This window comes from Rhinoderma darwinii, chromosome 2 (assembly GCF_050947455.1).
Source record: "Rhinoderma darwinii isolate aRhiDar2 chromosome 2, aRhiDar2.hap1, whole genome shotgun sequence".
Lineage (NCBI taxonomy): Eukaryota > Metazoa > Chordata > Amphibia > Anura > Rhinodermatidae > Rhinoderma > Rhinoderma darwinii.
The window spans coordinates 202,103,890-202,131,700 of record NC_134688.1 but is presented as its reverse complement, the minus strand read 5'-3'; the positions used below and the strand labels follow the sequence as shown (position 1 = coordinate 202,131,700).

General features: G+C 40.2%; 1 protein-coding gene across 7 annotated transcripts in view; it reads left to right on the top strand.

Annotated features, from left to right (window-relative positions):
• Positions 1-27,811, top strand: part of DMD (dystrophin) — a 2,416,993-nt gene that overhangs the window by 889,263 nt on the left and 1,499,919 nt on the right. For 5 of the 7 annotated variants that reach the window (XM_075852736.1, XM_075852738.1, XM_075852735.1 and 2 more), the window contains exons 1-2: positions 15,393-15,494; positions 18,558-18,737. In XM_075852736.1, the coding sequence (XP_075708851.1) occupies positions 15,468-15,494; positions 18,558-18,737 (207 nt within the window). In that variant the 5' untranslated portion in view covers positions 15,393-15,467. Of the gene's footprint in view, positions 1-5,271; positions 5,374-15,386; positions 15,495-18,557; positions 18,738-27,811 lie in introns of those variants that run through there. The other 2 variants (XM_075852742.1, XM_075852740.1) reach the window with 2 other exon arrangements.

The window sequence follows — 27,811 nt, the reverse complement described above, 5'->3', positions numbered from 1 at the left end:
GTATGCGGAAGTATTAGGATTTCCCTTCACTAAAACTTAGGGGCCAAGGCCAGCCGATGAAAAGCAACCTCACAACATTATCCCTCCTCCACCAAACTTTACAATTGGCACAATGCAGTCAGGCAGGTAACGTTCTCCTGGCATTCACCAAACCCAGACTCGTCAGATAGAGAAACGCGATTAGTCACTCCACAGAACACGTTTCCGCTGCTCCACAGACTAGTGGCGGCGTGCTTTACACCACTCCATCCAATGGTTGGCATTGTGCTTGGTCATGTAAGACTTGAATACTCGCCCATGGAAACCCATTCCATGAATCTCCCGATGCACAAATTTTGTGCATATGTTTATGCCTGAGGAGGTTTGGAACTCTGCAGTTATTGAGTCAGCAGCACGCTGGTGACTTTTATGCACTATGCGACTCTACTCTATAACTTTACGTCGTCTGACACTTTCTGGCTGAGTTGCTGTGTTTTTTAAATGCTTCAGCTTTGCATTAGTACCACTTAGAGTTGATCGTAGAATATCTTGGAGGGAACAAATTTAATGAACTGACTTGTTGCATTGATGGCTTCCTATTACAGTACCACGCTCAATACTTTGACTTGAATAAAATAAGGCTGTAATACTGTGAATTAAAGCAACAAGAGTGTTGGTGTTTGACAGTATTGAGGAGTAAAGGGAATAAAGGGGAAGTAGCGCTCAAACTAGCACAGCAACCATTTTAAAACAGCCGATCGGTGGGGTTGCCTAAAATACCTTATCTCTGTCCAGGAAAATCACATTTAAAAATTGTATGAAATTTGAAAACATTGCTGCTTTCTTTGGGAAACAGCTCCAATCTTGTACATATGCTGTGTTTAGTAGTGCAGCTCAGTCCCATTTAATTAAATAGGGCTGAGCTGTTATACCAACACAGCCCATGGACAAGAGTGGCGCTGTTTCTGGAAGAAGGTTTTTTGCTTCTCATAAACCCCATGCGGTATGTTGATAACTTTACAACACAACTTGTATTACAGAAGCGGAGCAATATAGATGCTCTGTTCAATACGTCTATTTTTTTTCAAAAAATAATTCCTCTTTCAGAAATAAAAATGAAAAATAATAGTGTTAACAGTGTCTGGCCAATTTTTTCCTGTAGACAACAATTTTATTCGGCATGTAAAGACTTTCTGTGCATTTCACAATTATACTCTATAGAGATGAGCAAATGAATTCTAAACTAATCGAATTCTGTCCGAAATTGCTAAAAGTTTTGGATTCAGTGAAATCCGAAACTTTTTGGGTTTGCAGAACACAAATCAAGAATATGATGGCTGACGGCCACCATTTTACAGACTATAAAAAGGAAAAGGGCAGAAGAGGAAATAAAAACAAAAAAAACCATACTCCTCTGGTCTCCCATAGTGATGTGTCCCTGCCGGCACCCTGAGATGACATTGTTTTGTCCCATGTGACTGCTGATGTGATGCATCCCTGGCAGGCTCCTGAGATGAAGTATTTTTGTCCCATGTGACCGCTGCAGCCAATCACAGGGATGCGCCGCTGCACGAGACCTGGGGAGGCGAGTATGGTAATGGTTTTTTTTAAGGGTGGAATCGCAAGTGCCCCGATTACCCTGTTTGGCTTTCTGATGTCTTCTAAGACTGTATCCAACTTGGATACATTCCTAGAAGACATCAAAGAGTCAGACAGGGCAAACGGAGTACTTGCAATTTGCGCTGAATTTATTCAGATTGAATTAGACAGTAAACTCGGTTATCTATTTATATATTTTCCATTCGGAATCCACACGTGTACATATTCTTGCCTTACATTCTATCTCATATCTATACACATTTCTTGCTGCTATCTTTAATTCATTATTTTTAATCTAAGATCTACAATTCTCCACTGAAACTCATTTGACCTAAAAAATATATGTTACCAACCTTAGTTGCTTGTAGTTTATGTATATCTCCATGTTGCAGGGGCGGACATACCATTGGTGCAGCCTGTGCAGCTGCACACAGGCCCAGTGAGTTAGGGAGCCCACTGTCACCATAAAGCAGTCTTCTTCTGTCCATTACGTAGATTGAATGTAAATTCCTGAGCTTAATAATTTTATGGCTAACAATTACTGATGGATTGCTAGAGAGACATATGGGGGTGATTTATGATGAGATATTGGAGAGCAAGGGGCCCATATACAGTTCTTGCACAGGGACCCTCAGTTGTCTGTGTCCGCCTTGCTGTATTATCATGGAAACTCCATTTATGCTTTGTCTTTCTGGTAAGAATGTGCTGGGTCTGTACTTATACGGAACAGCAGAACTGCAGTATAAAGCATCAGAGAGAGGAAGACCAGCAACAAGAGCAAATTATGATACAGAAGGAGGGTTTTAAGTCCCTGTAGGAACTGTAGCCAGTTTAACCCCTTCCCGACATGTGATGTATACTCACTCGTTTAACCCATTAAATGTCATGGTCAATAGCAACTGCAGCGTTTAAATCGTTAGAAAGAGGGGGTGACCTCCTCAATCACCTCATCGGCCCCACCATGATGCGATTGCAGGGTGCCAATGGTTGCTATGGCAGCCTGGGGGCCTGATGAAGGCCCCCTGGTCTGCCATCTTGTGCTCCTATTCAGGGCTTACATTAGTATTTCAGTATATAGTGCAAGCAATCCAACGATTGCTGGCTCAAGTCCCCTAGGGGGACTAATAAAAAAAATAAAAAATCAGTTACATAAACTATTAAAAATAAAAAAAAACTTTTCCCATTTTTCCATAAAGCATTGTAAAAAATAATTAAAAAAACATAATTAGCCCCTTCCCGCCGCAGCCATTTTTCAGATTTTAATTTTCGCTTTTTCCTCCCCACCTTCCAAAAGCCATAACTTTTTTTATTTTTGCATCGATATAGTCCTATGAGGGTTTAATATTTGCAGGACGTGTTGTCGTTTTTTGTAGCACCATTTATTGTGCCATTTAATGTACTAGGAAATGGGAAAAAAACCAGCAATTCCTTCATTGTTTTTTGCGCTTTGTTTTTACGGAATTCACTGTGCAATATAAACAACATGTTAACTTTATTCCGTGGGTCAATATGATTATGGTGATACCAATTATATATAGTTTTTTCTATATTTTACTACTTTTACAAGTAAAAACCTAAGTGTAAAAAATTTAATTTATTTTGTCGCCAAATCCTGAGAGCCATAACTTTTTTATTTTTCCGTCGATTAAGTGGTATGAGGACATATTCTTTGCGGGATAAGCTGTATTTTTTAATGATACCATTTTGGGGTACATCCGACGGTTCGATCACTTTTTATTTCATATTTTGTGGGAGATGATCTGACCAAAAAATAGCGATTCTGGCATTTACATTTTTTTTTTACTCCGTACACCGTGCGGGTTAAATAATGATATATTGTAATAGTTCAGACTTTTACCGATGCGGCGATACCAATTATGTTTATTTCTTTACTATTCTTTAGGGGGGAAATGGGAAAAGGTTTTTTTATTAACTTTTAATATTTTTTCGTTAGATCACTTTCACTATATACTGCAATACTAATGTATTACAGTATATTGTGATTCTGACAGGCTTCTATTAAGTGATTGCGTTGCGGGGGGCGCAATGAGCTGTTGGAGGGGTTCACCCCCCTCTTTCTAATGATTTAAACGCTGCGGTCGCTATTGAACGAGTTACTCTGAAGTGTCGGCTGTAACATACAGCAGACACCCACATCGTATGGAGCGGGTTCACTATGTATTGACTCACAAAATTCACTCAATCGTATTGACTCACAGAATAAAGTTAACATGTTGTTTTAAAGAGGCTCTGTCACCACATTATAAGTGCCCTATCTCCTACATAAGGAGATTGGCGCTATAATGTAGGTGACAGCAGTGCTTTTTATTTAATAAAACTATCTGTTTTCACCACTTTATTAGCGATTTTAGCTTTATGCTAATTAGTTGCTTAATGCCCAAGTGGACGTATCTTTACTTTAGACCAAGTGGGCGTTGTACAGAGGAGTGTATGACGCTGACCAATCAGCGTCATGCACTTCTCTCCATTAATTTACTCCGCGCATAGGGATCCTGCTAGATCCTTATGTGCTGTCTTATACTAACACATTAACAATACTGAAGTGTTAAGACAGTGAATAGACATTCCACGGAATGTCTATTCACTATCTGTGCAGTTCGTTACTGTTTATGTGGTAGTTACAGCAGAGCAAAGCGTAATCCCGCGAGATTACACAGTAAATGACAGGTTACAGCGAGATTAGGCTTCCTCTGCTGTAACTACGATAGAAACAGTAACAAAGTGCAGAGATTGTGAATAGACATCCCGTGGAATGTCTATTCACTGTCTAAACACTTCAGTATTGTTAATGTGTTAGTATAGGACAGCACATAGCGATCAAAAAGGATGGTCAGCATCATACACTCCTCTGTACAACGCTCACTTGGTCTAAAGTAAAAACACGCCCACTTGGGCATTAAGCAACTCATTAGCATAAATCTAAAATCACTAATAAAGTGGTGAAAACAGATCTTTTTTTTTAAATAAAAAGCACTGCTGTCACATACATTATAGAATCCATCTCCTTATGTAGGAGATAGGGCACTTAAAATGTGGTGACAGAGTCTCTTTAATTGCACAGTGAATTCCGTAAAAACAAAGCAGAAAAAACTATGGAGGAATCGCTGCTTTTTAATTTTCTACCATGCAAATAATTTTTCTCCTGTTTCCTAGTACATTATATGGTACAATAGATAGTGCCATGAAAAACTACAAATCGTCCTGCAAAAATCAAGTCCTCATAGGACTATATAGACGGAAAAATAAAAAAGTTATGGCTTTTGGAAGGTGGGGAGGAAAAAATGAAATTGAAAATCGGGAAGGGGTAAAGTAGAAGGTTATAGCTTTTCCCTACCAAAGCACAGCTAAAAAGCAGCCACTGAAGAATACAAATAGTGGATAAACATTATCTCAATGTATTGATAAAAAATGACTTTGCCAGTGCGCACAGTGACTTCAGTCATCTATAGCATGATCCCACAGAATTAGCTGACACTGTAATGTGGTGGAGCTCTCCGAATCACTAGCAACTTTATCAAGTTGCAAACTACAAACATCATGCAATTCCACTATGTGGAGTAAAGGGCAGTAGATCCATACAGTATTTTTTTCTGTTAGCTCTGGGAGATACTTCCTTGTCTTGTATATTATCATATGTAAATCTATTTTAAATAATGGATGTCTTATTTTCAGCATTTGGGAGACCGTTGGGCTACAATTTGCAGATGGACAGAAGACAGGTGGATTCTTTTACAAGAAATTCTTCTAAAATGGCAGCGGTTTGCAGAAGAACAGGTTAGTATTTGCACAATGTCTACTACAATGACTGATATATTGATGTAGATGATGAAAACCAGGTTAACTGATTTGTCTGCAGAATAAATATAGTGAAACCTCACAAAAAAACAACCCATCTCTTTGATAAGACCACCCTGAATTGTGGTGGGTCAGAGCATCTCCAAAATGGCAAGTCTTGTAGGGTGTTCCTGGTATGCAGTGCACCTTAATGCTCCTACACAGTAATAATGCCCACTTACTGCTTCTATATTTATTGATGCCTCCTTACTTCCCCTACGTAGTAAAAGTGCCCCTTAGTGCCCTCCACATGATTATAGTACCCCCTACTTAGTAAAAGCGGAAAAGATGGCTAGTAGGTTGTAGGAGTGTTTAAACTAGGGAATGGGGAGGGGCAATTACTGTATAGGAGGGTAGGACAGCGTAGCTAGTGAGCTGGGGCTAAGAAATGAACATGGGGGTGGAATAGAAGAATGAGTTAGAAAAGTTATTAGGAATTAGAAGAAAAGTGATACAGATAAACATCTAAAGTTCATGTATACTAATGCCAGAAGCCTCAATAACAAGATTGAGGAATTAGAGTTGGTAATTCTGGAAGAGTATTGTGACATAGTGGGGATAAGTGAGACATGGCTGGATGATCATTATGACTGGGCTGTTAATATAAAGGGGTTACAGTCTGTTTAGAAATGATCGTACTAAAAAGAATGAGGGAGGGGTTTGCTTATATGTAAAATCCAGCCTAAAGCCCATCCTGCGGGATTATGTCTATGAGGGAAATTATCATGTGGCATTCCTACAGGTGGATATCAGGGGAGGGAGAAAGAATAATAAAATACTGAAAAGGGTTTGTTATAAGTCTCCAAGTATAATGTTAGAAGAAGAAAATCAACTAATAAAGCAAATAGATGAGGCAGCAGTCATAATGAAGTAATTATTATGGGGGACTTTAAACTACCCTGATATTAATTGGGAAACAGAGACCTACTGGTTCAACAAAGGAAACAGGTTTTTCACAAAAATAAGAGACAACTGCCTTTTACAACTGGTGCAGGACCCAACAAGAGGAAGGGCACATCTAGACTTAATTTTAACCAATAAAATGTACAGGATATCAAAAATACAGCTGTGGGTCACCTAGGTAATAGTGACCACAACATTAGTTTTCATGCATCCATTAACCCCTTGCGTACCTTCTCCGCAATAGTACATCGCAGGCCGCTCATTGCAGCGGACCTTCGCCGTACTATTGCTGAGAAGGAATAAACTGTCACTATGTGAAATCACATAGTGACATAACAGCGGCGGCAGCTGTCATTGACAGCTAACCGTCTCTGTTACCGGCCTGGGGACCAATTAGCAGTCCCCAATGCCGGCGATTGCTGTGATTGGTCAGTCTCTGAAGACTGACCAATCACAGCCGTCTGTGACGTCGTCTACAGGAGAAAGCTCCTGTCACTTTCTCTGATCTCCTCATTTCTGTGAGATCCGTGAGGAGATCAGAGAAAGCTGTGTAAAAAAAAAACACTATTTTTATTAACCCCTTCCCGAAAATGGCCGTATAGTAACGCCCTGAGGATGAAGCAGGCACAGGAGCTGTGCTCGCTCCATCTTCATCGGCTGTAATATACAGCCGACATCCCACTGCAACTACAGCGATCACTGTCCTCTCCGATTGCTGTAGTTTAACCCCTTAAATGTCACTGTCAATAGCGACAGCGGCATTTAAATGATTGATACAGAGGGAGGGGGCTCCCTCTGCACCCCATTGCCCCACCCCCCCCCCGCGAAAAATCGCAGGGTTCTGATGGTTGCAATGGCAACTAGGAAGCCTAGCAACGGCTTCCTGGTTGCCAGGTACGGGAGCCTATTAGGTCCTGCCCAAAGCAGGACCTAATAGGCTAAACTGTCAGTTGTAAAGTGACAGTTACAATACACTGCACTACACAAGTACATACAGAAGTAGTGCAGTGTATTGTACAGGGGATCAGAAGATCAGATCTTCCAGTCCCCTAGTAAGTGTAAAAAAAAAAGTGAAAAAAAGTTAAAAAAAAGTTTTCGATAAATAAATAAAAGTTTTACGTAATAAAAACAATAATCGCCTTGTTTCCCTGATGAAGCCCTTTATAATTAGATTTTTTTTTTTAAAAAGACAAAAACTAGACATAATAGGTATCGCCGCTTTCGTATTGGCCTGACCTAAAATAATATCATATTATTTATCCCGCACGGTGAACACCGTAAAAAAAATACAATAAAAAACAAAGGCAGAATTTCCTTTTTTGGTCACATTGTCTCTAAAAAAATGGAATAAAAAGTGATCAAAAAGTAGCGCGTAGCCAAACATGGTACCAATAAAACTACAGTGTGTCACGCAAAAAAACAAGGCCTCACAAAGCTCCGTCGACAAAAAAATAAAAAAGTTATGGCTCTCAGGACATGGTGACACTAAAACATTTTATTTAGAAAAAAGTGTTTTTATTTGGTAAAGGTAGTAAAACATATAAAAACTATATAAATTTGGTATTGCCATAATCGTATCGAACCGCAGAATAAAGTAAACATGTTGTTTATACTGCATAGAGAACGCCGTTAAAAATTTATAAAAAAAACAGTGAAAGAATTTATTTTTTTTGGTCTCCTCACCTCACAAAAAATGGAATAAAAACTGATCAAATTATCGCATGTACCCCAAAATAATACTAATAAAAACGACAGCTCATCCTATGAAAATCAAGCAATCACACAGCTTGTCAACGGAAAAATAAAAAGTTATGTCTCTTGGAACGCAATAATGCAAAACGACGGCCCAAACTAATTCATATGTGCAGCAGTTCTTCACCTAAAACCCCATGTCATCATTTGCAGCCCCCACTGGTAGACCCTGTAAATGCAGTGGAAACTATGACATTTGGGGGTCTGTGCTACATATGGGGCTAGTGAAGAAGTCAAAGATTAGACAATGCTGGAGTGCGGATATTTTGTACAACACCACAGACACCCTTTAGAAGTGCGACTCCTACACCCAATAATCCGGCCTGTGCATAAAGAATTGGTTCAAAGCGTACGTCACTATCCATGGATAATTAATTTTATTATTCATTCGCCCCATTATTACATCATCCTATTATGACCTGTTGCACTCCGCCCAGCTTACATATACCCTGATGTACTCCACATAGTTTATATATACCCTGATGTACTCCGCCTAGCTTACATATACCCTGATGTACTCCGCCCAGCCTACATATACCCTGATGTACTCTGCACAGTTTACATATATCCTGATACACTCCGCCCAGCTAACATATACCCTGATGAACTCTGCCCAGCTTACATATACCCTGATGTACTCCGCCCAGCTTACATATACCCTGATGTACTCTACACAGCTTACATATACCCTGATGTACTCCGCACAGATTACATATACCCTGATACACTCCACCCAGCTAACATATACCCTGATGCACTCCGCCCAGCTTACATATGCCCCCACATTATAAACTGAAACACCAGTAAAACACTAAGCAAAACTACTACCAAGAAAAATCTGCGCTCCAAAAGCCAAATGGCGCTCCTTCTGGGCCTGGCAGTGAGCCAAAATAGCAGTTTATGACCACACATGGGGTATTAGCGTACTCTGGAGAACCGCTTAACAATTTATGGGGCGTATGTCTCCAGTGGTACAAGCTGGGCCCAACACATTGGCCACTGAAATAGCATATCTGTGGAAAATTGCAATTTTCAATCTGCAACATCCACTGTGCACTAATTTCTGCAAAACCTTTGGGGGTTAAAATGCTCACTATGCTTCTAGATTAATTCCTTGAGGGGTGTAGTTTCCTAAATGGGGTCACTTCTCGGGAGTTTTCACTGTACTGGTACCTCAGCGCAATGCAACATGGTGTCAAAAACAAATTTTGTAAAATCTCCACTCCAAAAGCGAAATTGAACTTTTTCCGTTTAGACCCTTGCCGTATGTCCAAATAGCCGTTTACAACCACATATGGGGTATTTCCCTACTCAGGATAAATTGTGTAACACATTTTGTGGTGTCTTTTCTCCTGTATTCCTTGTGGAAATGAAAAATTATGAGCTAAATCTACAGGTTATTGGAAAAAAAAATTTTTTTCATTTTCACGGACCAATTCTAATAAAATCTATAAAACACCTGAGGGCTCAAAATGCTCGCTACACCTCTAATTTTATTCTTTCAGGGGTATAGTCTCCAAATTGGGATCACACCTGGGGAATTTCTACTGTACTGGTACTTCAGGGGCTCTGCAAATACGACATGGCCCCCAGAAACCAATTCAGCAAAATCTGAGCTGCAAAATCCAAATGGTGCTCCGTCCCTTCTGAGCCCTGCCGTGGGTAGATTTTCATTTTCACAGACTAACTCCAATAAATATAGCAATATACCTGTGTTGTCAAAATGCTAACTATACCCCTAGATAAATTCCCTGAGGGGTATAGTTTAAAAAATGGGGGTCACTTTTGGAGGTTTCCACTGTTTAGGCACCACAAGACCTCTTCAAACCTGACATGGTGCCTAAAATATATTCTGAAAAAAGGAGGTCCCAAAATCCACGAGGTGCTCCTTTGCTTCTGAGGCCTGTGTTTCAGTCCATTAGCACGCTAGGGCCACATGTGGGATATTTCTAAAAACTGCAGAACCTGGGCAATAAAAATTGAGATGCGTTTCTCAGGTAAAACCTTCTGTGGTACAGAAACAAATTTATTACCTATGAATTTAGTAAAAAAAATGAAATTTGAAAATGTCAGCTCTGCTTTCCTTAAATTCCTGTAAAATGCCTAAAGGGTTGAAACACTTTCTGAATGCAGTTTTGGATACTTTGAGGGGTGCAGTTTTCAAAATGGGGTGTTTTATGGGGGTTTCTAATATATAGGGCACTCAAAACCACTTCAGAACTGAACTCGTCCCTGAAAAAAATAGCTTTTTGAAATTTTCTTAAAAATATGAGAAATTGCTGCTAAAGTTCTAAGCCTTGTAACGTCGTAGAAAAATAAAAGGATGTTCAAAAAACGATGCAAACATAAAGTAGACATATGGGAAATGTTAATTAGTAACTATTTTGTGTGGTATTACTATCTGTTTTAGGCCTGATTTACACGAGCGTGTGCGTTTTGCGCGCGCAAAAAACGCTGCATTTTGCGTGCGCAAAAGGCACTTGACAGCTCCGTGTGTCATCCGTGTATGATGCGCGGCTGCGTGATTTTCGCGCAGCCGCCATCATAGAGATGAGGCTAGTCGACACCCGTCACTGTCCAAGGTGCTGAAAGAGCTAACTGATCGACAGTAACTCTTTCAGCACCCTCGACAGTGAGTTCAGATCACAATAGACACCAACCTGTGAATAAAAAACAAGACGTTCACACTTACCATGAACTGCCTGCTTCCTTCAGTCCGGTCTCCCGGCCGTTGCCTTGGCGACGCGTCCCTCTCTTGTCATCCGGCCCCACCTCCCAGGATGACGCGGCAGTCCATGAGACCGCTGCAGCCTGTGATTGGCTGCAGCCTGTGCTTGGCCTGTGATTGGCTGCAGCTGTCACTTGGACTGAATTGTCATCCCGGGAGGTCGGACTGGAGGAAGGAGCCGGGAGTTATCGGTAAGTCCGAACTTCTGTTTTTTCTTACACGTACATGTATATTGTGATCGGAAGTCACTGTCCAGGGTGCTGAACCTGTTTAACTCTTTCAGCACCGTGGGCAGTGACTGTCTCCTGACGTCGCGTACCCGAACATTTTTTGCCGGGTTCGGTCAAAACGAGTTCGGCCGAAACCGGTGAAGTTCGGCGCGCTCATCTCTAATTTGACACTCCGTTTGGATGTTTGTAAACAGAAAAGCACGTGGTGCTTTTCTGTTTACATTCATCCTTTTGACAGCTCTTGCGCGAATCACGCAGTTCGCACGAAAGTGCTTCCGTGCGGCATGCGTGGTTTTAACGCACCCATTGACTTCAATGGGTGCGTGATGCGCGAAAAACGCACGATTATAGTACATGTCGTGAGTTTTACGCAACGCACTCGCGCTGCGCAAAATTCACGCATCGTCTGCACTGCCCCATAGAGTAATATAGGTGCGTACGACACGCGTGAAAAGCACGCGCGTCGCACGCGCGTATATTACGCTCGTGTAAATGAGGCCTTACAAGCAGATACATTTAAAATTGGGAAAATCATAATTTCTTCAAATTTTCTCAAAATTTTCGTGTTTTTCACAAATAAGCAATGAATTTATCGACCAAATTTTTTCACTAACATAAAGTACAATATGTCACGAGAAAACAATCTCAGAATCAATTGGATAGGTAAAAGCATTCCAGAGTTATTACCACATAAAGTGACACATCTCAGATTTGAAAAAATGGGTCTGGTCCTCAAGGCCAAAATGAGCTGGGTACTCAAGGGGTTAATAGGATTTTTAGTAGGGGAGCTAAAAAAAAACACTAAACTACCGTTTCATTGGCTGAAGGATGACCTTAATGGCATAAACTATCCTCAAAAATAAAGGCACACAAACTAAATGGGACATTTTTAAAAGCCTCTTAAAAAGGTCCTGTGAAAAATATATACTTTATGGGAATAAAGAAACTAGAAATAGACCGTAACCGATTTGGTTACATAAAACATTATGGCGGCAATAAATTATAAAAAGAAAGCGTTCAAACTACTAAAGCAAGTAGATAGTGTTGAGGCATTAAATAATTATAAAGACAAAAAATAGTTGCGCAAAAGAAAAATAAAGGCATCAAAAATTGAAAGAGAGGCCAGAAATATTTTTCACAAACATAAATAATAAGAAACATAAAACTGAAAATGTTGGCCATCTCAGAAATAATCTGGGTGTAATAGTGGAGGAGGATGAAAAAAAGTCCAATCGATTATACGCCTTCTTCTCTCCTGTATTTACACAGGAAATCCAATTAAAAGATGAAATGATTAGAGATGAAGTAAATTCTCCATTAAGTGTCACCTGCGTAACCCAGCAGAAAGTGCAGCGCCGCCTTAAAAATACTAAAATAGACAAATCACTGGGTTCGGATGGCATACACCCCCATGTTATGCAGGAATTAAGTACTGTGAAAGACAAACCCTTATTTCTAATATTTAAGGATTCTATCATGACAGGGTCTGTTCCACACGACTAGTGCATAGAAAATGTGGTGCAAATATTCAAAAGAGGGTCAAAAAATGAGCCTGAAAACTATAGGCCTGTAAGTTTAATCTCCATTGTGGGTAAAATATTTGATGATTTTATAAGAGATACTATCCTGAAGTATCTCAATGAAAATAAACTGTTAATGCAGCATCAGCATGGGTTTATGAGGGATCGGTCCCGTCAAACTTATCTTATCAGCTTCTATGAGAAAGTACGTTCTAGACTGGACCTGGGTAAGAATGTGAATGTGGTGTATTTAGACTTTTCATAGACGTTTTATAATATGTTGCATAAAAGGTTTGTATATAAAATGAAAATGCTGGTACTGGGGAAAATATGTGTAATTGGGTTTACAAATATCAGTATTGGGCCCTCTTCTTTTTAATGTGTTTATTAAGGACCTTGTAGACGGTTTACAGAGTATAATGTCAGTATTTGCAGATGACGCTAAGCTCTGTAAAGTAATCAGCACAGAGGCGGATAATATAATACTACAGAGGGATTTTGGGAAGCTGAAGATTTGGGCAGAGAAAAGGCAAATCAAGTTTAATGTGGATAAATTTAAGGTTATGAACTTGGACCAAGGAAACAAATGTTACAATTATGCATTAAATGGTTAAAGACTCTGTAAAGCTGCCACTGAAATAGACTTGGGGAAATTGGTGGACAGTAAATTTAACTTTAGCAGCCAATGCCAGGCAGCTTCTGCCAAGTCAAATAAAATCATGGGATGCATCAAAAGAGGCATAGATGCTCATGATAAGAACATAGTTTTGCCTTTATACAGGTCATTAGTCAGACCACATATGGAATATTATGTACAATCTTGGGCACCTGTGTTATAGAAAGACATGGCTGAACTAGAACAGGCGCAAAGAAGGGCCACCAAGGTAACTAAGGGAATGGGTGTATTGCAGTACCAAGAAGGGTTATCAAACTTCGGGCTATTCAGTTTAGAAAAAAAGACGGCTTAGGGTCGATCTAATTGCAATGTACAAATATATAAGTACAGATCTCTTTCTAATGATCATATTTAACCTAGGCCTGCAACAAGCACAAGGGGGCATCCTCTACATCTAGAGGAAAAAAGGTTTCAGGATTCATTACTGTGAGAATGGTGAGACTATGGAACTCTCTGCCATAGGATGTTGTGATGGTTGATTGTTTGAACAAGTTCAAGAAGGGCCTTGTATGTCTTTCTTAAAAATATATAATATTACCGGTTAGGAGTACTAGATTCTGGAGATGGGACACTGATCCAGGGATTTATTCTGATTGCCATATTTGGAGTCGGGGAGGAATTTTCCCCTAATGAGGCAATTGACATTCACCTCATGGGGTGTTTTCTCCTTCTTCTGAATAAACATGGTAGGATTATAAATTGGACTTGATGGACCTGTGTCTTTTTTCGATCTTATCAACTTTGTAACTATGTAACTTAATGCCCCACATAGTTATTAGGACCCCTAAGTAAGTTCTAACAAATTATCCCAAAAACTAATAAAATGAATACTCACCTCCCAAAACTCCACTTCAATCATCTATTCTGCTTATTAACGGGCAGCCAGCATCAGCCAGCAATCAATAGCATGGTTCAGAGAGCATGTGGCCATGGGCCACAGGGGGGTGGTGACGTCTTGCATGAGAGGACAAGGTGCGCAGCCTGGAGAAGCAGCGTCCCGCTCGAGGGGAAGGAAACCGCAGGATGTAAGAGGGACGATCAGAGGAGGAGTCAGAAAGCTGCAAAGGTAGCGTGGCAGCGCACAGAAGCACACAGAACAGGCTGTCAGGGAGAGTAACTGGCACTTGTCCATTATTTTCCCTGACAGTCTGCTTTCTGGCACTGCAGCATTCTGTCAGCAGCACCCTATCTTACTAAATGATTGATGCACCCTTTACAGTCTCACAGGTCGCACATCCCAAAGCCCATCTCTGACTACACCTCTTTATGGTGATGGTATTCCCTTATGACAGTGGTCCTTTTCAGCAGGATAATGCGCCGTCACACTGCAAAAATTGTTCAGGAATTGAGGAACATGTCAAAGGTATTGACTTGGCTTCCAAATTCCCCATGTCTCAATTCGACTGAGTATCTGTGGGATGTGCTCGAAAACCATATCTGATCCATGGAAACCCTACCTCGCAACTATCGTCTTGGAACCAATTACCACAGGACACCTTTGAGAGGTCTTGTGGAGTCTATGCCTCGAGGAGTCAGAGCTGTGTTGGTGATATGACCTTTGGTGATATGGCCTTTAGCCACTTTAACTTTAATTTTATATAATTTATATCAGTAATCCCTAAACCAACTCCAGTATTGTAGGTTCAATTTCAGGGTACTGTCACACGAGGCAGATTTTTAGGCAGGAATGTGTGTGACAGAAAATCAGTTCCATCCATCTGAAAGAGATTGTTTCTGCAGCAGGTGGATAGATTTCTGCAAGTTCCATTCAGATGAATGGAACTGATTTTCAGTTGCAGAAATTTCTGTAACAAAATCTGCCTCGTGTGACTGAACCCTCATATCTACGGCTCATAAAAAGAATTGCTGGGGTGACAGCATTTCTAAAGCAACACAGCAACTTGCTAATAATTAGTATTATTGCTCAAGCAAAACCCCATTGGTATGAGCTGTGTGACTCTAACTGTTCAATGAAGATGCATCGTGTTGCATTACATAAGGCTGTAAAGTAACTTCAGAAGACTTTGCTGCCATACGCATCTTAACAGTATACATTTAGAAAGTTTTGTAAACCTTTTACAGATTAAATCTTTTTATACATGCTGGTCCATATATTAAAATACTTATTTCCTATTATATTTTAGTGTCGTTTTGATGCCTGGCTCACAGAAAAGGAAGAGGCTGTGAACATCATCCACACCACAGATTTGAAGGATCAAAATGAAATGCTTGCTAACCTTAGGAAATTAGCAGTATGTGTCTGTTTTATCTTTTCACTTCAGGCTCTTAAAAGGATATAAATAATTCTCATTTATTTTTTCTATTTATTTAGTCTATTTTATAACATTGACAATGTCTCAATATACTTCAAACTGTTACATAAAATGGTTTATGTCATTCCCATATACTATGTAAGGCCTCATGCACACGGCCATGCCTGTAATCACTGCCTGTGTTTGCGGACATGGCCGGCCACTGACGGCCGCGGACAGTCACCCGCATTTTCACATTCACTTTCTATGGCCCAGACACCTTCCCGTAAACATACGGGAAGGTGTCCATGGTCAATAGAAACTAATGAGTCCGTAATTGCGGACTGCAATTACGGCCTGCAATTACGGACGAATACTACGGTCGTGTGCATAGGGCCTGACTTTCTGTGCATATTAGTATTATCATTTGCACACACTATTATGTGTCTATTTTCACTGCACATTCATGTTGCTCTTGAGCAATATTTAACCCCCTTAATGACCAGGCCTATAAAGCCCTTATTGACCAGCTAAATTGTTTTGTTTTTTCCTTTTTGCCTTTTAGCAGCCATAACTTTTTTTTTTTTTCGTTAATATGGCTAAAAGGGGCCTTTTTTTATGTGGCCAAAATCATATTTTTACTGTGTAAGCTATGTTATTTGTTTTTGCGATGTCATTAGAGGAAAAAAATATTTTTATCATTGTTTTTTCAGTTTATTTTTTTATCCCATTTCACGTGTGCCCATGTTATCAGGATCAGGACAACGGATGTAATACACAGGCACAGCCCTGATCCGCCATTAACCTCTGGAATGCTGCAATGAAAGCTGATTGCAGCATCTAAATAGACAGATGAAGGCAGGGAATCCCTGTGACACGATCGAGGCACATACCTTTCATGGGCAGACAGTTCAGGGTCCATTAAAGGACCCTAGGGCTTTCTGACCATATTTTGGTGGGGCATACGTAGGTATCCCCTAACAACTGCCTGTTTACTATTATCCATATGCTAGTACATTAAAGTTTAAAAATAAAAATAAATATTCAATCCCCCTATGGGGTTAAAAAAAATAAATTAAAAAAAGGATTGTTAAAATAAAAAAATGTAGAAAAATACACGCAAATGTCATTTTTTTTTACTATAAATAAACTTTATTGAATATGTCTTAAAACATAAAATAATATACACATATTTGGTATCATCAAGACCATAACTACCTGCACAAGAAATAAATAGCATAATTTTTTGATGATTTGTGTATGCTGCAAAAAGAAAAAACATAAATAAAATCTGCAGCGGAACTGCTGTTTTTTCTGCCAAAATCAAAAATTTATATAAATTAAATGATAAATGTTAATGCACCAAAAAAATGGAACCTACATAAAGTACAGTTCGTCCCTCAAAAATAAAGTCTTATACAGCTATGTCGAACAAAAAATAAAAAAGTTATGAACGCCGTGATTCAAAGAGGAAAAAATAAATTTAAAAATGGTTCTAGTCCTTAAGGCCAAAATTGTCCCTGTCCTTAAGAAGTTAAAACAAATTTCAATTGTTTCTCATTGTTTTTTTAGTAGTAGACTACAAACTGTCACTTTTTAAAGTTGCAGTAAACACTAATTAGCTGATAATTTATAGTTTGTTGCTAAGAAGACAGAAAACATTGACAACATTTAATAGTGACAGGTAGCAAATCTCAGCTAGACTAAATCTACTCTTTAAATTCATTTCTAAAGTACCTTTGGCTGTGATCGGCGCTCCTCATTAGTCTAAAGACGGGCTCAAAGACATTCTATGTGACCCCTTCTACAGGGAGACGAGGAGAGCTGATCATTGATGAAGGTGCAGCACACTCACCTGAGCGCTTCTGTACCTTCATTTCAGCGATGTTGGGGGTCTCAGCGCCCAGACCCCCACTGATCAAAACTTATGATATGTCCCTATGACATATCAAAAGTTTTCTGAAAGTGTAGTTACTCTTTAAGCTAAAACAATAATAATTGTCCAGCTTAATTAAACATTAGCTGTCTTCAGTGATGCTTCCGCAGCACTACTAACAGCTAAATGTCTTCAAACAATATGTAGTTTTTAGGTCCAATATTTTGTTATCATTAATTTCTTAATATATTTTCATGATAATTGGAGCGCTATTGTTCTGATAGAGGGATTCAAACCCCCTGCATAGACATAGATTTAACGCATAACATTCTGGCTACCTGCAAACATCACTAAAGGGAGCTTACTGTATATGGTTTTATAATTGAGTTCCATGAACAGACAGTATGCAGCAAGCTCCTAAGCTCCCTCTAGTGGCAACTGCAGGAAACCAGAATGTGATTTCTTAAATGTCTACGCAGGGGATTATGAACTCTGTGTCAGAAATATGGAGCTCTGACCACCGTAAAGATAATTCATCACTGAAGTTTGAATCTATTAATAAAAAAAATTTAAAAAATGGTGTTACAGTAGGAATATACCCTTTATGGTGATTTTCCAGAGGGATTTCAATTAGGTTCAAATGCTGAGAGTCATCATAGTTAAGAACATTCAAGGACCCTAATGAACAAATCCACATAATAGTTTTCTGCATGCCAGTCGCAAAAAGTGTTCATCAAACTGTATACTGTTAATTTATTTTAAGGGAATGCATGTGTATGATAAAGTATCGTCAATTCAGACATTGTTTATTTACTTAAAGTAGTGTCTAACTAGAAATGCTCAATTTTGCTTTTTCTCATGTAAGTCTAGCAAGTACAGCCTCTTGTTTTCACTGTTATCTACAATTCAGTACCTGATATAGGAAGCTCAACTTCACAATAAGTAACAAGGTCAAAGAGCGCTAACTATAGAAAATAAGTGTCATACAGGCTATCTCCTGTAGGATTAAAGCAAGAGGCTACTGGATTCTTTCAAATCCCCTGGTAGCTGCAAAATCTATTGAGAAATATGGCTCTACTCAGGATTACATTCCTAAAATGAAAGAAATATTTCCAAATACATTTCGAAAAAGAAATACTCAAATGTATATTTCTGTAATGAATAATGGAATCCGTTACTTTTAACAGATTTTGAAAGGAGAACTAGAAATTAAAAAGAAGACAATGGAAACTCTGTACTCTCTAAATCAGGATCTCCTTTCCTCCTTGAAAAATACTGCAGTATCTCAGAAACATGATGCAAGGTTAGATGACTTTGCTAAGAGGTGGGATAATCTTGTGCAGAAGCTGGAGAACAGTACTAGGCAGGTTTGTATATTTTATATCTTTCAGATTTACATAGTTTGTAAGATAAATGTTCAGGTGATATTTTTTCATTTTGTTCATATCCTGGACTGACTATACATGTGCAACATCTTCAAAAATGATTTGCTTCCATTTCTTAAAGGGCTTGTCTCGTGAATAAAAATAAAATCTGTCAACAGAATATGTAATAAAATAAGAAAAAAACACATTGCCCACTTGTTAAATCCCCCTCCGCTCCAGTCCAGATGATCCCATGGTACCCTGTTAGAGTTTGTTTATATGCCAGTAGAAATAACGTGCCTCTGCTAGTTGCCTCATCGATGCCAGAGTGTACAGCAAATGACTGCTGAAGTTAGTGATTAGCCTTATCACTCACATGTGTGGCAGGATCAGTGTCCAGACCTCAATGTATTGGTGAATTTGCCAAGCAGCTTAAAAATACCTTTTTACTTACGCAACTTAGCAGATTTTGAATAGTTTTGCAAAGATGTAGGGGGAAAATTGAAATTTCCACATCTATAAAGCTAATACAGACCTACGGTATCCACAGAGGCTAACTGCCAGAGGTTTCTCCAGCTCCTGATGCCTTCTTCACATAATATGGGTATGTTCACACGGCGGGGGTCCGTAACGGCTGAAATTACGGGGATGTTTCAGAATGAAAACATCCCCGTAATTTCAGCCGTACCGGCATGTGCAGGCGCTTGAACGCCGCGTCAATTACGGCCGTAATTAGCGCTGCTATTCATTGGAGTCAATGAATAGCGGCTCCAATTACGGCCAAAGAAGTGACAGGTCACTTCTTCTACGCGGGCGTCTATTTACGCGCCGTCATTTGACAGCGGCGCGTAAATATACGCCTCGTGTGAACAGACAAACGTCTGCCCATTGCTTTCAATGGGCAGATGTTTGTCAGCGCTATTGAGGCGCTATTTTTGGGCGTAATTCGGGGCAAAAACGCCCGATTTACGTCCGTAAATAGGCCGTGTGAACATACCCTATTACTTGAGAGATTGTAGATGCAAAACAAGGGATTCCTTTTTGTTTCTGTGACATCTGAGAATAAAAGCTGAGCACACGTAATTTCTATTCTATGCAGCTATTTGAACATAATATAAACACTAATGCTCCGATAGCGTATTCCTTCATGGCGAGATATTTAAATAAACATCAGATGGAGAAGAAAGTCGATTTCTGAAAGGTGCTATCAGAGCATAAATAAGTACTACTATTTGCAGCTTTACTGCTACATGGTGTCCTGACTCATCGGGGTTAAATATAGGCTTACTTCATAGCCACAAGCTTCCAGCAAACAAAGTGAACGTTAGATTCTGTATTAGGGATCAACAATCTTTTTCAGCTGAACAGCCACATTCAAGTATTTCAGTTATTATTAAAGCTGTGTCTGGAGAGTCTTGTAGTATCTAAATAGTGTAGTATCTGATTAGTACCAACATACTAATATCAACATACAGACTTCTAATAATGCCACCATACAGGGTTCAAATAAATAAATAAATACATAGACACTGACATAAATAAACATTATCTTACATGCATTTACCTTAAGGTTCTAGACCAGTTTCCCACTATTCCTGTCCAGACCCTGCAGAAGTGAAAGTCCTTTCAAAATTGTTAAAACACTTCAATGACATGATATAAATTAAATTGTTGTGTTAACAGTTCACAAATCATTGATCATAAAACCATATGAACCATCCAAACAGTAAATGACATTGGTGAAAAGAAAGAAGCAATAATTCCACAGTCAATCTGGGCTTTGCACCAGCACAATATAACAATGCTGACTGTAGTGCCACTTGCCTAATGTATGATCTTGGCCCAAGATACAAGTGTCAGTGAAATTATTTTTAAAACGGCTCTTCAGGTCCCCTATGGTTCCCGATAGTTTGCATAGGGAGAGTTATCAATCACTCTTTGTGGGCATAGGGCAGTAGGGCCAGGGATATAGGGCCCCATAGCAAAAGTCAGAGACACGCCAAAAAGAAAAAAGTATTCCTTGCACACTGCTTAATAATGAGGGTATGTTCACACGGCCTATTTACGGACGTAATTCGGGCGTTTTTGCCCCGAATTACGTCCGAAAATAGCGCCTCAATAGCGCTGACAAACATCTGCCCATTGAAAGCAATGGGCAGACGTTTGTCTGTTCACACGAGGCGTAATTTACGCGCCGCTGTCAAATGACGGCGCGTAAATAGACGCCCGCGTCAAAGAAGTGACCTGTCACTTCTTTGGCCGTAATTGGAGCCGTTATTCATTGACTTCAATGAATAGCAGCGCCAATTACGTCCGTAATTGACGCGGCGTTCAAGCGCCTGCACATGCCGTTACGGCTGAAATTACGGGGATGTTTTCAGGCTGAAACATCCCCGTAATTTCAGCCGTTACGGACGCCCTCGTGTGAACATACCCTCAGGGTATGTGCACACGTAGTGACCAAAAACGTCTGAAAATACAGAGCTGTTTTCAAGGGAAAACAGCCCCTGATTTTCAGACGTTTTTTGAGCAACTCGCGTTTTTCGCTGCGTTTTTCGCCCCGTCTTCGCGGCGTTTTTTACGTCCGTTTTTGGAGCTGTTTTCATTGGAGTCTATGAGAAAACAGCTCCAAAAACGTTAAAAAAGTGTCCTGCACTTCTTTTGACGAGGCTGTATTTTTACGCGTCGTCGTTTGACAGCTGTCAAACGACGACGCGTAAATGACAGGTCGTCTGCACAGTACGTCGGCAAACCCATTCAAAATGAATGGGCAGATGTTTGCCAACGTATTGGAGCCCTATTTTCAGACGTAAAACGAGGCATAATACGCCTCGTTTACGTCTGAAAATAGGTCGTGTGAACCCAGCCTAAAGCCAAAAACCAAGTGGGGGAAATCTGCTGAATTTCCATTGATAAGTTATGCTGCGGATCTGCAGGATACCCCAAAATCAAAATTATCTCTATGTGAGAGGGATTTAAAAAAATCCAATTCACATTAGTGATATGTACTTCTATTGAGGAAGAAAATGCCAAGTGTGAACATACACTTACCCCTACATAACACAGGGCTTTCTAAAAGAAATCCTGACAACCCCCACCACCACGGAAAAGAGCCTATAATTCCCCTCACATTCAAATCCCTCTCATCCAGATTAAGTAAAGCATGAATTACTCCTTCCCCCAGCACACAGGATCCTCCAATCCCTTCCCCACCAAAATCTTACAGGATCCACTCACCCATTCCCCCCCCCCCCCCCCCCTACTACACATGTAGTTACAACAGCCTCTCATCAGCACAATATTCCAAATTCTAGGTGGGAACAAAGACCTGCTTCCCCCTCCTTCTCCTGCTGGTCTTCTCTTTATTCACTGGAGGAATGATTTGTCACATTAGCAGCTCTGCTGAAGGGCGACAGGTACCTGCAATCCTCCACCCATAGCAGAAACATGACTACTATTACTACTGCTACTACTACTACTACTACTAACTACTACTACCACTACCACTACTACCACTACTACCACCACTACTACTACCACTACTACCACTACTACTACCACTACTACCACTACCACTACTACTACTACTACTACTACTACTACTACTACTACCACTACTACCACCACTACTACTACCACTACAACTACTACTACTACCACTACTACCACTACTACCACTACTACTACGACTACTACTACTACTACTACTACTACTACCAGGCAGAGAGCACACAGTGTCAGATAGGGATGTCGTTTCCTGTCATTATAGGGCACATCTCAGGAACATGTTAAAGGGGAGTATATGGAAAAGGGAGGGAAAACATTACTATGGGGAGGAGGGAAGGCATTGGCAGAGGGAAACGGTACTGCTGTAACTACTAGAGGGATTAAATAGAGACACTATGGTAACTACAGGCACAAAGGATGGAAGGTTCTTCTGTAAATACTGGGGGTTGTGTATGCATGAGCTCAACATCTTACTTAGGTTACATATTTTAATATTTATTATTTTAATATAGATAACAATGTTTATTTTATATTTTTTTTACCAAGACAGCAGAAAATAGTAATGTAAACTTGGAAATACAAAGCTGAAAACACATGGTTATGCAATGTAGTAGTACTGAGAAGCTCATACATATAACAAGGTGACATTTCATGAGCTTATCATAATATTGTAATTGACTGTATATTGATACATTGTTGGTTTATCCTTCTAGTACAATAAAAATCAGGAGAGTGAGATTATAGTATTATGCCTCGGATTCTTCTTACATGGTAACCACTTCATAAATTGCTTGACATGAGTGTTTGCGTTTCCATTTTTGAACAATGTATCAGTAAGAGTGTGCAGAAATGTATTCTATTCTGCATGTCACCTCACATTATCTTTTCATTTTTTTTAAATGTCAAAAATTAGCTTTGTATTCACTGACGTATTACTTAGTCTACTGTCACTCACACTAGACCTCCTCACATTACTCTCAATTTATTGCTTTATGTCAATATTTTGTTCTGCTGTGTTATGCTAAAATGTGTAGGTTAGTTAAATGTTGTGGAAAACCTTGCTGTGCCCAGTTACTATACACATATGATTTGCTTTCCATTAAATATATTTGAAGAGAATCAGGGGGGGATTTATGGCACCATGGGCCCCCGGGCAGCTCACAAAGCGAAATATGAAGACATTGTATCATATATTTGCAGATTTCAGTTTAGGCGGCCACAGATCTGGCACGGTTTTGAATTCACAGTAAAAGCAAAATGAACCATACAGAAGAGAGAAAGCATAATACTAAAGAGGTCAGGTGCTTCAAATTGTTAGTGCTTTACGGAGAAAAAAAAATCTGCAGTGCGTAAATATAAAGAACCAGTCTCTGTTGTTTAACCCCTTAAATTCCAAACCATTTTTGTTTTGTTCATTTTCACTTGCCGCCTTCCTAGAGCCATAAGTTTTTTATTTTTACCTCAATCAAGTAGTGTGTGTAGGATTATTTTTTTGCGGGAGGAGTTAAGGGTTTATATTGGCACCATTTAAAGTACCATATAATGGGTGAATTGGAAAAAATTGGGGTTCCTCCATTTTTTTGGGAGTTTACTTTTTACTGTATGTATATATTTACCTTATCTTAAGGTGAAAGTAGATTTACAATCTAATTTTACCTTAAGATAAGGTAAATATATACAGCCCCAGAACCAAGCTCAGTACATAAATATATATATATATATATATATATATATATATATATATATATATATATAAAGCCCCAAAACTAAAATCAGTACATAACTACAACACCAGAACCAAGCTCAGTACATAAATACAACAGCAGATAGAAGACCACATCACAAATACAGCTCCAGAACATAGCTCAGTACATATATACAGCACCAAAACAAAGCTCAGTAAATAAATACAGCCCCAGAACGAAGCTCAGTACATAAATACAGCACCAGAATTAAGCTCAGTACATAAATACAGCCCAGAACTAAGGTCAGTACATAAATACAGCTCCAGAACCAAGCTCAGTACATAAATACAGCTCCAGAACAAAGATCAGTACATATAAATAGCCCTAGAACCAAGCTAAGTACATATACACAGGCCCAGAACCAAGCTCAGTACATATACAAAGCCCCAGTACCAAGCTCAGTACATAAATATACAGCCCCAGAACCAAGCTCAGTACATAAATATACAGCCCCAGAACCGAACTCATTACACAAATACAGACCCAGAACCAAGCTCAGTACATATATACAGCACCAGAACAAAGCGCAGTACATAAAAACAGTTCAAGGACCAAGCTCACTACATAAATACAGCCCCTGAACCAAGCTCAGTACATATTTACAGCCTTAGAACAAAGCTCAGTACATATATTCAGCCCCAGATGAAAGCTCAGTACATATATACAACACCAGAACCAAGCTCAGTACATAAATAAAACACCAGAACTAAGCTCAGCACATACATACAACAGTAGAACCAAGCTCACTACATATATACAGCACCAAAACCAAGCAAAGTACATAAAAACAACACCAGAACTAAGCTCAGTACATATATACAACACCAGGACCAAGCTCAGTACATATATATAACACTAGAACCAAGCTCACTACATATATACAGCAGCAGAATAAAGCACAGTACATAAATACAGCCCCATAACCAAGGTCAGTACATAAAAACAGTCCAGGAACCAAGCTCAGTACATAAATACAGCCCCGGAACCTAGCTCAGTACATATATACAGCCTCAGAACCAAGCTAAGTACATAAATACAGACCCAGAACAAAGCTCAGTACATATATACAACACCAGGACAAAGCTCAGTACATAAATACAGGCCCAGAACTAAGCTCAGTACATAAATACAACACCAGAACCAAGCTCAGTACATAAATACAACACAAGAACCAAGATAAGTACATAAATACAGCTCCAGAACAAAGCTCAGTACATAAATTAAGCCCCAGACTCAAGCTCAGTACATAAATACAGCACCAGAACGAAGCTCAGTACATAAATACAGTGCTAGAATTAAGCTAAGTACATATATACAGTGCCAGAACCAAGAGCAGTACATAAAAACTGTTCCAGAACCAAGCTCAGTGCATAAATACAGCCCCTAAACCAAGCTCAGTACATATATACAGCCTTAGAACAAAGCTCAGTACATATATATACCACCAGGACCAAGCTCAGGACATATATATATATATATATATAACACTAGAACCAAGCTCACTACATATACAGCAGCAGAACCAAGCACAGTACATAAATACAGCCACAGAACCAAGCGTAGTACATAAAAACAGTCCCGGAACCAAGCTCAGTACATACATACAGCCCCGGAATCTAGCTCAGTACATATATACAGCCTCAGAACCAAGCTAAGTACATATATACAGCCCCAGAACAAAGCTCAGTACATATATACAACACCAGGACCAAGCTGAGTACATAAATACAGCCCCAGAACCAAGCCTAGTACATAAAAACAGTCCAGGAACCAAGCTCAGTACATAAATACAGCCCCGGAACCTAGCTCAGTACATATATGCAGCCTCAGAACCAAGCTAAGTACATATATACAGCCCCAGAACAAAGCTCAGTACATATATACAACACCAGGACCAAGCTCAGTACATAAATGCAACACCAGAACTAAGCTCAGTACATACATACATACAACACTAGAAGCAAGTTCACTGCATTTATACAGCACCAGAACCAAGCTCAGCTCATAAATACAACACCAGAACCAAGCTCAGTACATATATACAATACCAGGACCAAACCCAGCACATATATAGAACACCAGAACCAAGCTGAGTATATATATATACAGCCTCAGAACCAAGCTCAGTACATATATACAGCCCCAGAACAAAGCTCAGTACATATATACAACACCAGAACAAAGCTCAGTGCATATACACAGCCACTGAACAAAGCTCAGTACATAAATATACAGCTCCAGAACCAAGCCCAGTACATAAATAAAACACCAGAACTAAGCTCAGTACATCTATACAACACTAGAACAAAGCTCACTGCATATATACAGCACTAGAACTAAGCTCAGTTCATAAATTCAACACCAGAACAAAGCTCAGTGTCACAGGTTTGGACCCACTGGGCCGTACCGCGTAGCGGGATAGCAGCTGTCCAAACAAATACAATCAATGTCTATAGTTCAGAAAGGGTACCTGAGGCATTGTAGAAAGCAGCGATGGATTCAGGCTAAGATGAGGCTCCGATAGTAGACAGACACCCGGCGGGGTGCGACACACTAGATGCCGCAGAGGATACAACACGACTCCAACTCTTGACGGCACAGAAGCACGATAGCACGGGATTCAGGGTACAGGCAACTGGAACGGGTAACACTGGGAACTGGAAAACACTAGGAGACCATTTGCAATACAAAGTTTTGGTAACACAACAACACTCAGGCAATGATCAAGAGCCCTTTTTATAGTCCAGCAGCATTCTGGGCTGATTGCAGATATTCTGCAACTGTGCGTGCACTGGCCCTATAAGGCCGTGCGCACGCCCTGCGGGAGACAGTCTCTCAACCAGGAAGTGAGTGTCTCTCAGGAGGGAGATGCCGCCGAGAACTCACACGTCTATGGCCGCGGCCATCAGAGGGTAAGTCAGAACGATGGTCCGCGGCCATAGACGTTACAGTGTCCCCCTTTTACAACCCCTCTTCTTGGGACCAGAGCGGGAGAGAAACTTCTTCATGAGGACAGGGGCATCGATGTTTTCCCCTGGCTCCCAAGACCTCTCCTCTGGACCAAATCCCCTCAAATACACCAAATAAAACGTCCTTCCTCCTACTTTCTTGGTGGCCAGGATCTCCCTCACTTCTGACCCTGAAGGTAGAGTCAGCTGCAGGCACCTGGGACATAGTAGAGACAGGAAGAGGTATTCGAGGATGTTGGCCGTAGACAATGAAGAATAGACTGGAGGTGGTGGACTCACTAGTATGGTTATTATAGGAGAACTTAGCCCACGGGAGCAGCTGCACCCAGTCATCATGCTGTCTGGAGACAAAGTGCCGCAGATAGTTCTCCATAATCTGGTTAACCCTCTCGAGTTGACCATTGGACTGGGGATGGAGGCCGAGGAGAAGTCCAACTTTACACAGAGGAGACCGCAGAGTGCTCTCCAGAACTTCGAGGTGAACTGGACCCCGCGATCTGATACAATATGCAGAGGCAAGCCATGCAGACGGAAGATGTGTTAGACGAAGAGATCAGCCAGTCGGGATTTGAAGGAAGACCAGTCAGTGGAACAAAATGAGCCATCTTTGAAAATCAATCCACCACCACCCAGACCACACTGCACAAAGCAGAGAGAGGCAGATCTGTGACAAAGTCCATTGCAATATGTCGCCAAGGGGCATCAGGCACAGGCAGTGGTTGGAGCAGACCAGCTGGTCTGGAGTGGGCAAATTTATTTGCTACGCATACCGTACAGGAGGAGACAAAGTCCGTGACGTCTTTGGGCAGTGTGGGCCACCAGAACTGATAGGCAAGTAGGTCTTGGGTCTTATGGG